Here is a 12,001-nt window from a genome sequence, read left to right as displayed (position 1 = left end):
AAATAGGTTCATTAACCACAAACACTGGATATTCATTTTGGTTTTTTGACAGATCAATGAGGCCGCGCTTGAGACACTGAAGTTATATTACAGCCACAAGTTTACATCACTTAATGTTCTCATATTTATGGCACATAATGGCTTTGTTCAGCTGCAATACAGTTTAGTGTTATGTTAGTGAGCCTCAGGCTGGCCAGCTCACCTCTCCATATTCCTCCTTTGGCACAGTGATAGGTAGGAGTACAGAAGCAGTCATTTCCATTTTTAACTAACTTAAGGTTTTAGTTAACTGATCGACCCCAGTTGGCAGTTGTCCAAACCTGGATAAACCTTGGCTGTTCTTTTTATGGTTCAGTAAACAACTTCATACTGTGGTTTATTATTGTTGTTGCTACCCTTTTTATATTAATTGCCTTCTAAATTTACAGTTTCAAGGCAATTTAAATGTAAAATAATTCTTTAAAAAATTAAAACACAAACACATTTAAAACAGGATGAAGACCCTAACAAGTAGTCAGTTGTTAAGACCCATTTATCCAGATGGGAAAGCCTGTTGACATTTCCCAAACCCATAGATCAGGCATAGATCTCCAGATCTATGGCATGTGAGCGGCAGGGACTCCTTTCTGAGGCTCCCCCTACCTTTGCTGGCATGGGGAAGGTGGGCGAGCTACCTCTTTCTTCTAGGAGAAAGAGATAGCCCATTCGCCCTCCACTCCCAGAAGATGGACTAGGTGGTAGTAGCCAAGAGCACCAAACCTGTCAGGCTCCATGCATTTGACTGCCTTCACGCGAGCAGGCAGGCTGCCTCTTTCCTCACGGGGTGATTGTATTCCCTCAGAAGAAAGACGCAGCCCACCCTCCCAGGTGAAGACTGCCAGGCAGTAGCCAAGTGTGTGCTTTGCCCCAGTACTACCATCAGGCTGTCTCTGCACCACTTCACAAGGTGTATGGTGCAAGCCACCCTATCCAGCCTTGCAGAACAGGGCTGCCTGATGCTGCGGGCGAGCATTGGGCCTGGTATCAGCATCAGGGAGCCTCTGTACCACGAGGCTGCCTTCACCTGGGTGGCTGGGCTCCATCTTTCCTCCTGGGGTCTATCACTCACAAAGCTGTTTTTCCTCAGCCACACCCAACTGTCCCACAGCTGACACCATATGACAGCAGGTGTGAAGAACGTCAAGCTGTGGCTGCAAAGACACACTAGAGTAGTGTACTCCTGGTGCGGGACTTACATTTGTTGTCTTTTGCATTTTGTGTCAAATGCAAGCTCTGCTTTGTTCCACTTAGGAGCTATTCATGTAAATTTAGTGCTGATTGTGCCTTGTTGGCAATTGGCTCCACTTAGAACTCGCAACTGGAATTTCTGAATGAAGTCATCTCTTCCAAGAGTGGCACTTGCATTTTGCACTGAATTTAAATCCAACGCCAAATGCAAGAATCACTCTTGGCAGGAATCTTTGCAGCTTGAATTCAAGCTGAGACTGCAAAGGGGAAAAAAACCTTCCTTTGCAAGCATAGCTTGAATTCATCCTGAGACCACAAAGGAGGAAGTGGATGCTCTTAAGAGTGACTCCTGATTCCTTTGCCATGGGTTCAAAGTTAGGTCACCTGATGTTATGTTATGTGATGTCATGTCATGTGAGTGGCAGGTGGGTGATCCTGACCACCTGTCAAAAGTGGCCTGTGAAGGGTAGGGGAATTCTGGATCCAACCCACTGGCCAGTTTTGTCATAGAGTAACCACATATTCTGATCTCTTCCACACAGCTGTGCTGGAGAAGAGAGGAAAACACACCAATGATAATTCAGCATTACATCTGAACCTGTCATATATTTGCATGTTATTCTAACGGGTAATTCAGATTTTATTTTCTACCTGGCAATCATCCACTTTGGTTCTCATTACTCCTTTCATGTATTCTTTGTCCATGGTAGGGGAAACACCAAAACTGTTTCCCATGCATAATATTTCTGATCTTCCTTCCGGATGGGTTACTTCCACAGAACCATTCAAAATAACAGACCAGGAGTCCAGCTAAAAATGAAACATAGAGTTTGAGACATACAAACAGAGGAAAACCATTTCACCTTTTTAGGTATCATTGTGTGAATTTGTTTTTCAATAAATGCTTGCAAAAGGGAAATGAAAAAAGCGGGAAAGTACATGTATACATAATAAAAAACCACTTCAAGATCCTGCAGTTTTACCAAGATAAACTTTACACATGTACAGAGGTTAAAGGAGATGCAGACATATCTACTGGATATGCTGCCTTATTTATCAGCTACTTTTAAGGCAAAGAAGATAAAACATTGTATTTGCTTCTGCTATAAGCAGTATGGAACAGGACAGCTAACCTTTTCAGACCCATGGGTCACATTTGAGCTTGCCAAACCATCTGAGGGCTGCGTGACACATGGCTCCTGATCTCTCAAGCTCTTTCTTACACTTGCTTGCTCTGCTCTCTCTTCAGGATCTGCATGCAGACAGGTACACTTCGAGGACACTTTCCCCATGCCTGCAACACTCACTGATATCGCACACCAAACGCTGATATCACACACCAAACGCTGATATCACACACTAAATGCTGATATCGCACACCCAACACTGATATCACACACTAAATGCTGATATCGCACACCCAACGCTGATATCACACAGCCAATGCTGATATCGCACACCCAACGCTGATATCACACACCCAACACTAATATCACACGACCAAACCAGACAGCACACTATCGCTTTCACTCCTGACTCTCCTCAACTCCTCTGATCAAAAGATGCTCTAAGCCAAGCTGGCAGTTTTAGAACACGGAGGGTGGGGCAGTTGGCAGTTATAGATCACTGCAGTTGCTGCAACTACTTTGCATCTGATGTTATCTGTCAAATGCTGATATCGCACACCCAACGCTGATATCACACACCCAACGCTGATATCACACACTAAACGCCGATATCGCACACCCAACACTGATATCGCACACCCAACGCTGATTTCGCACACCCAACGCTGATATCGCACACCCAATGCTGATATCGCACACCCAACGCTGATATTGCACACCCAACGCTGATATTGCACACCCAACACTGATATCACACACCCAACGCTGATATCACACACTAAACGCCGATATCACACGACCAAACCAGACAGCACTCTATCGCTTTCACTCTTGACTCTCCTCAACTCCTCTGATCAAAAGATGCTCTAAGCCAAGCTGGCAGTTTTAGAACACGGAGGGTGGGGCAGTTGGCAGTTATAGATCACTGCAGTTGCTGCAACTAATTTGCATCTGATGTTATCTATCAAACTGAAGCCTTGTGGTTGTAAGGAAGGGCTTGCAAATACAGGAACATAGGAAGCTGCATACATTTAATACCATTTTTCACTGGCATAACATTCAGGCTACATTACACCCATCTGTGATCTACTACAAATGTGAAAGTGAACTGAAGTCTAAGTCCAAGCTACATTAACAATATTCTGTTCAGCAAATGGTTATCTGTAAGCACTGGTGCAAAAATATTTTATCGGGAGGGGGGGGGTTTAAGAACATAAAAAAGAAGTTTTAGATCTCTCAGGAAGGACCACTGAATTATGCAACTACTTACCTCTTCTCCATCATTTAGAACTATGGTCCCCGCCCTTTCTACGACTGCAAACACCATCACAGCACAGAGTTCTCTCCTCACTGACATTGTCATATTAGCAAAAGCGGGTAACTGATGCATGAATTCCAGGAGTTGTTCTAAGGAATAATGAACTCACTGAGTTAAACATGTATAAGCAATGACAACTACTTAATAATGAGATTTTAGGAATATGGCATGGGATTCTAAGCTTGTATTATTCCACAATGTGTTGTGTACTGTATTTTCATTATATTCTACAGGTTTAACAAGTCATAAATCATACTACATTTCAAGCATTTTACAACTTCCTTTTGTTTATTATATTAAAAATCTTTTTTTGTTAAAGTGTCATTTAGTAAAATTTTGGAAAATAAAATACATGTTAAAGAAACTGCAAATGCCACTAACATCCTCCTCTGCTGGGTTTCCACGGTAGCTTACCAATATCATCATCTGTCCTGTCTATTGGGTCTTTCTCCAGGCAATCTCTAACAATATCCCTGCTCATTAGAGGATCAGAAGCCCTCTCAATATCCTCTTCATCATCATCATCCTCTGAATCCACTGCTGTCTCTGGTAACCCACTCAGATCCATATCGCCAGCTTCACTCTCTGTGGCCTGAAATGATCATTAAGTATCGAGAAAAAAACATTCAGAGGCCTCTTATAATACTAAACACAACTCAAAACATGTACATGAAGCAAATTTAATATTTACTCCACGGACAAGCCAAGGTTCATTTTTTCTCAGCACTTTTCCATTACCTGTGGGAAGTATATAACAGGAATTCACTGTATTTTGGGTAAAGTAGACACACCTGGAATATACTTAAATCGAAAGCAAGATTAATATATTTGTGGGTGCTGCTTAGTCCCATTTTCAAACCCATCTAAAGTATTACATGTTCGCGATGAAACCTAGAACACTGACATCAATTAATCACTCACTTCAGTCATGAACTCAGCAGGTGAGCACCACCAAAGGCAAAGCAGAGCTACCAAGAAGCAAACGGGATGCTTCAGCATGCTTTGGGGAGCTCTATGTTTTGTAGAAGTACAGATAATTTTGAAGAACAGAAACCTAAGAGCCTCTACCCCTACTCCATGCAAAGGAACAGCTCAATAAGGACTTGGCATGCTCACTGGCCACAGAATAATGTCTGATTGGGGCAGAAAAATTGGGGTGCTGCTGGAATGCAATAGGGTATCCTACAAGAGGACATGGATGGAACCATGAATAGAAAAACTCCACGCTGCAGCATCTGGATGCAGGTCACATTGTATCGTAAAATTGCAAACAGCCAGTCTATCAGATATGGGAGTTAACTTCCAGACACTGTACGTGTACCAGAGAGGAAGAACACTATCTCCCAATTCTAATCTGCTCTGTCGATCATATGGAAATCAGAAAATCCAGCCAACACATGGCTTAAGGTCATTAATAGGTACCCAGAGGTGAATACGTTTTATTGTTTCAGTTCTAAGATGAAACACTTAATAAATCCCAAACCTATTTGCCTGCAGTCTGAAATAAAGCTGCTTTTTCTGCAGAAGTAGATTTAATGCCACAGCATCTGCTAAGCTTCAACTGTTATGATTTGAAGGAGATGAAGACTATTGAGAATGCTCTGTAAACCATTGCTTTCCAAACTGATGTTTACTAGACTTGGGGCTAAAATATTAAAGGTCAGATAGCAGTAGAAAAGGTCAAGTATGTTTTTTAAAAAAATGTTAATTTGAGATATGAGATTATATGAGATGCACATGCTAGACTTTCCACAGATATTCTATCCTTATAGAATTTTTAAAAGTTGTTTTCAATGGACAGCTGGATAAATGCTCTAGCATAAAAATTGTGGATTTGACACTCTAGCCAAGTTATTCCAAGTACTGTACTGAAAAGACTTTTCATACTGGAACAAATTTATCTGCCCCCCCCCCCCCAAATAAACTTTTTGTTTTAATCTTAACTGATAGTCCCTTTTCACTTAAAGACTCCATTTAGAGGTATTAATCAATTAACCACCCAAATACACTGTGCTTTATTTCAGCCCAATGATGTGCCCATGCCAGATTTGTTCAGCTAATCTAGTATCATCTACTTTAACAGGCAACAGGTTTCCAGGACCTCAAGTTTTATCTCTGGTTAGAAGCCATTTTAGCAGAAAATCTAAGGTCTATAAACCTGACCTAGTATACAGTCACTTTCTATGTTTCTTGAGCAAACAAATTATTAGCCATGTTGAACACAAACTATACTATTTGCATAGACTTTATCTTTAAGGATCATAGACCGCATGCTTCTGTAAACCAGGAGGCGGCAGAAGAGGGCTTTTGCACTCACGCCCTGCTTGTGAACTTTCTATTGGCATTGGGGCTGGCCACTGTGGGAAACAGGATGCTGTGCTACAAGGGTGAGAAAACTTTCTGGCCAGAGGGTCACATTCTTATCTTCCCACCCCTGGTCAAATTGGAATATCACTTGTGTTAAGTTTGGCTGAATATGATGAAGTTTCTCTTTTTTCTTTTTTGGGGTGTATGAGTATACTTAATCAATTGATTAAAAGCTACCTCCACAGAGTGGCCAGGTTATATGGACAGCTGATGATAATGCCATTAGGTCAGACCATGCATCAAAGTCCAATAAAAAGTTATGACCACCATATGGATGCATAATTATTCAAAAGTGGTTCATGGCAGCCTCTACATAAAGACCACATTTTTAAAACTGGCACCATAACATCCATTTATTCTTTTTTTTTTTCAATTGGTAACAAACAAAGAAGGTAAGTGCCCCTTAAATTAGTGTGGCCAGGCTCCATGGTGTACTGGTGTACTGATGACTCTTAACATCCAAATTGAAGTCTAAATCATGAGGTATGGTGACTGCAGCCTTTGGGCAATGTGGGGAAGGTATTGGATGTTTCGTTACCTAGTATTATCCATCCGATCGCCACTGTCAGTATTTTTGAAGATACAATCTAGCCTTAAAGGCCAGGAATTTGTTACGGACGTGAAATTTGGGATAGCACAACATTCCAAGAAAAGCTTGAATGCTACACAATACTACTGTTTTGCAGGGCAGAGAGCAAACTGCTTACCCTGACCCTGCAAAAGTATTAGAATTTTTCAGTATATTCAAAGGAACCTCAATGACCTCTTACAAATAGTGATTGTAGGAGATTTCATATTGGCAAGTAATTTTTGTTTTAAATGGATTTGTCTTTTATGTATAACACATGACATACAATTTTAGAAACAAACATAAATATTTAAACAGGAATATTCTGATTATTGCCGAAAGCATCTCAAGATTCAGCTTCATGATTTATTCAACTCAAAAGGACGTCTATGAATATATTTTCATTGCATAGTTGCTCTTAAACCTGCAGTATTAAATACTTCATATGAAGCAAATACCGGAAAGAGTTAACTGAGCATACAACACCATAAGTAATATTTGCAGCTACTATTTTTTTACTCCATAATCAAACATAAGGTGAACCATTACTTCTGGGTATGATTTGTGAATGTCTCCATAAGAAGGTGCCCAAACAACTAAAAGAAGAAACCACACTAACAAAACCCACAGTGTAGTCAGTAACATTAATATTTACATAATTTACCATTTTAAAAAGAGTAAGTATAATATATATGGATATCAACCTTCTGAGAACTACAAAAGTCTCTTATCTTCCACAATTCATTTTCTAGTTCATTTATTTGTGTTTACTAGACTATGTTAAATAACAAATGATGGATAGTAGTTTTTATTAAGTGCTTGTTCAATTCAATAAAGTAACATACTCATCTATTTCCCAACCTATAAACAAAGTCACCTGCAACAATGTGAAAACAGAAAGTAGTCTCTAGTACAGCACCACAGAACAAAACATTACAAAGCAAAATATGCATTTTAATTTCTATTGATCACATGTCATAAAGAACTACTAATTCTACATTGGCATAATACCAGCTCTCACAAATACTTTACTGCCCCCTCCTGACACTGTTGTTGCCCTTTCCTTTCAAATTACTTTCTTCCACACACTTCTCACTGGAGGTTACTGTGGTGGTGGCTTTTGCACTTCCAAATTCTCCCTGCTTCTGCTGACCTCTCATTCCACTGCCTCCCAAATTCATTCCGCAAAAATCTGTTCCCCTTTGCATCTCATCTCTATATTTCTATCCTGTATCATCTCCTGGCCACTCTCAACTTTCCATTCAGACTCCGACAACTTCTGTACCTTTCTCTTGTGATTTCAAATTTAACATTCATTGTCTCTGTGACACAGCTGCTTCCCATCTCCTGTCCCTCATGCCTTCTATGTTTGCTTTGGGATGCATTCCCTTACATACGACTTTGGGCATTTTCATGTTCTCTACTTCACTTGGAAATGCTCCGCTTGTGCCACAGAGTTCATCCAATCTGAGCAACACTTTCTCTCCTTCGACATGCACACTCTCTGCCTTCTGTATATTCTACTTCTTGCTCCATTTGCCACCTGCAGTCAAGTGGTGCAAGGCTTTCTTGGGAACACTGCCTACTTCTCTGCCATGTCTCCCTTTTGCTCTTCATGGGTTAAGTACAGTTCATCAACCAACTCTAGATTTGTTTGCCCCAGCTCTCTCAACTAACTATTGACCCCTCTAAATACCCCAGCCTTTAGCCAACATCCTCAAGTCAATCTCTTTGAATCAAACAACACATAATGATGAATACATAGCCTAATGATATGTGGTCATTTTTAAAACAGCTGCTGCCAGGAGGAAAGGACAATACAAGTAGGATCTTATTGTTTAGGAGGAAGGTTAACCCTTTCCCCTTGCATTATGTTTCTGACATACACTGCATACCAGTTTACTGTTTCTCACCAAACTAAGGGGAAAGATTTGTTTGGACCAAAATGCAGGTGTAAAGGGTAGATCCACCTCACACACATGGTCCTGATTTACTCATGTAAATGAGAATTTCTGTTCATCACACAATCATGAACACAGTATCCAAAATGCACATCTTTCATCTCATTTCCAGCTATTTTGCCTCTTAAACCTACTTCAACCATTTTTTGCTTTCTCTTTGGTTGACTATTATGTTGTCCTTTATTACCTGCCCCATGATCCTGACTCCTGGGTGTCATATCTTTTTATCACAAATATCCTTCCACATATTAAATTTCTCCCCATCCTCTGGCTCCTTCCTTCCTGCATCTAAACATGCCTCTCTTTTTCACATTCTTAAAAAAATAATCTGAGCTTTACCCTTTGCTTTCGAATCTCTGGACTGTGCCACGTACTTCCCTGTCTTAAATTTCTCTCAATTCCTCTCTTAGTTCCCTGTAATCTGGCTTCGACCTCTTGAACTCCACTGAAGCTACCCTCATCAAATCACTCCTCAATGCCAAATCCAAAAGGTCTCTATCTATCTTCTTCTTCTCATTGGTGCCTTTGTTGACTCTAATACAGTTCATTACTTTTTCTGCTTCGCTCCTTTTACGTACTCTGTTTCTATGGCTCTGTTCTTAGCTGGTTTATTTCCTATCAGTCTAATTACTCGATCACTGTTTCCATAGGGAAAGTTCTTCTCTGCTGAACCTCCACAGGGAGTTATTCTCAGCCTTCTGCTATTTTCTCTAACTATACTGTCCCTTAGTGACTTCATTAAACTTTGTGGCTTTCAGTACACACTGATGACACCCAACTCTACCTCTCTGTCCAATAACTTTCCTCCTACATCCAATCCTTCATTACCAACTGCTTTTTGGTTTCCCTGTTTTATGTTTCATTGCTGTCTCAACACATACAGGGCTGAACTTTCCTACTGAACCTTACTGTCTTTGCACATGCTCCTTATCCATTGAAAAGATTACTACCCACTTGTTGATCAGACACTTGCTGATCAGCTTTGTGTTTATCTTTAATTCCTCCATTCCATTTTATACAATCTGTTAAGTCAAGTTGCTTCTCCCAGTACAACATTATGAAAATAGCCCCTCTGACTTTTGTGCAGCAGTTTGGTTCATGCTCTAATCATCCCCCAACTTGAATTGCTACACTATTCTCCTCTCTAGCTTGCTGTTGTCACATTTAGCCCTCTCTCATCTCCATCCTCTATTTTGCTGCCAAAATCATTCATTGCTCAGGCTATAAAACCACCCTCCCTAAACACCTGCACTGGCTTGCTCTTACTTTAATTATCCTTACCCTCTCTGCTACTGCTTCCATGTTGAACATTAGATTTGTTAGTTCCTCCTGGTAGAGACCTGTGCTTTGTTATCTTGTAAAGCACCATACACATTATGGCACAATGGCATAAAGGAATTTGACTAGATACTCGCAGAATAAGGGGCACATGAACCAATCTACTGAGTATGAAGAAAAGACTTTGAGATGACACAAGACCAATATCCGTAAGTAAAATCCTAATGGGATGAAGATACTGTATTCGGGATAACTTATTCTGCAAGAAGCCTCCAAATTGAAAAGTATTGAACAATGTTAGCTTTCTTTATATCTCAAGATTGTGTATTCTCTTCTTGGTTCAGCTTTTTGATTTGGTTTGTAATTTTGGATGGTTCACTGCATCAGAAGAGCAAGACTAAGCAAATGCCTGGCTGCTCAATTCTGTTGTAATTCAATGCTTAATAAGGTCATCCAGATGGAGGGAGTCCCTAAAGGAAACAGGTTAAGCCATAGACCTGTTGGAAACAAGGAAAACACTAGGTACCCCCTTGATTTTGGGGACAATAGGATATAAATAAGTCATGAGATTGCACTAGTTCCCTGAGTTATCATCTAGACTGACTATCTTGGATCACTGCTATATTGTAATAGTCACATGATACAGCCAAAGACTGAAGCCATTATATTAATATTGTTGAATCAATATGCATTTGCTTAGTCTATCACTTACAATGATTTTATCTTCTGGATTTAGTTCGGTCAAAGGGTATCTTTTGCTTTGTTTTTGGTTATTCCACCTTCAAAACCCCAGTGAAAATTAAGCTGTTCGTTAAATTGCTTATTTTTTTAAGAAAAAAAGTATCAAAGAAGTGAGAAAGTGTGGAAAACTTCTAATGGGTAGGTGCACAATTTTGTTGTTACTTTCAAGTTGGCCAAGGCACGTTTCTTTATGTTCTTTCAATCATTCTACAAATCATCTCGCTGGTACTCTATCTACCATTCTTCAACCTTCCTGTGTGTTTTCCTTTTCTGGAAACTCCTTAAATTCTCAGCTGGACTCAGCTGTGTACTTGACAACTGCTCACTGTTATGGTTTTAAGTGAAGGCCTTTTACTTTTAAATAAATCAGTGTTGAGAGACATTAAAAGGTAAAAGGAAGGACTTCCATTAAAAAGCAAAATCAGCAAGTGCACCATGCTCAGGAATTCAGTATCCAGCCACCCTTTCCCCCCACACTTCATTTAAAGTTCAGTAGGAAATGTTGTGAGGTAATCCCTCCTATGGATCAAACATCCCAGGCAGACAGAGAGACTGCGGAGTGCTAATAAATATTTAAAGTATAGAGAAATGTACACCCAACTCATGGACACCTTGGAGCAATAAAGTAAATTCTAAACCCTATGCTCACCTAAAATTTCAAAAGAAATGCAAAAGTGTCCTGAGAATGGGGATGGGGTGCCTTTTCACAGGTTTTTTTGTGTGTGAAACTGGAAGCCAGCATTTGGCTAATGTGCCTTTGTCTGCATTTTCCAGTAAGCAACTAGGACAGGTGATCCCAAAGGATGTGATATGCACTAATTACTTGATTCATTTTAAGGTTCACCAGTAAAAAACACATTGGCCCTAAAAATACAGTGTTTTGCTTCCAGGAATCCCATTTGCTTCACACTCTATTTCGGCTAGTTTCCTGTTGCTGGGAGTTAGCTAGTATAGGGAAGGTTTGATCTGATAGTATATTTAGAACATATTGATCACTGGACACCAATCTTACCACTTGACAATTATCAGTTCAAGGGAGTTGACTAGCAAACTGGCCCAATGATTTCCAAAACTTTAAACTAACCTGCAGGCTGCTTGAAGCGCTCCACAGGCACAATATGTCTAGCTGCAGATCTGCAAAGGCAGAGGAGGGAAACCCTGCTTTTTTAGGTTTTGCAGGGGCTTCACTTGAGCTGCAGGAAGTACCAGCATCACTCTCTCTGCCTACCATGGGGAGGGGAAAGCCGCTTTGCAAGACCCGAACGTAGGTTTTCCTCATCTGGTGTGGGGAAGCAGGGGGGAGGAAGAAGCCTATTTTACAAGCACCATTAAACTCAAGAGAAGCCTCTTTCACAGCAGATCAGAAAACAGAAGGGAAAACCCTATTTTTTAATTCAACTGTGAAAAGGGGTTC

The 12,001-nt window shown here is 40.4% G+C and overlaps 1 protein-coding gene across 8 annotated transcripts in view; it reads right to left on the bottom strand.

The window, feature by feature from the left end:
* Positions 1-12,001, bottom strand: part of RAPGEF2 (Rap guanine nucleotide exchange factor 2) — a 164,672-nt gene that overhangs the window by 30,303 nt on the left and 122,368 nt on the right. For all 8 annotated transcript variants that reach the window (XM_028743032.2, XM_028743030.2, XM_028743028.2 and 5 more), the window contains 3 exons: positions 4,087-4,264; positions 3,625-3,761; positions 1,879-2,037 (listed from right to left, as the gene is read on the bottom strand). In XM_028743032.2, coding sequence (XP_028598865.1) covers positions 1,879-2,037; positions 3,625-3,761; positions 4,087-4,264 — 474 coding nt within the window. The remainder of the gene's footprint in view (positions 1-1,878; positions 2,038-3,624; positions 3,762-4,086; positions 4,265-12,001) is intronic.

The sequence above is a fragment of the Podarcis muralis genome, chromosome 9, assembly GCF_964188315.1.
Source record: "Podarcis muralis chromosome 9, rPodMur119.hap1.1, whole genome shotgun sequence".
NCBI classification, from domain to species: Eukaryota; Metazoa; Chordata; class Lepidosauria; order Squamata; family Lacertidae; genus Podarcis; species Podarcis muralis.
The sequence above is the reverse complement of the archived record's forward strand: the minus strand, read 5'-3'. Positions and strand labels throughout refer to the sequence as shown.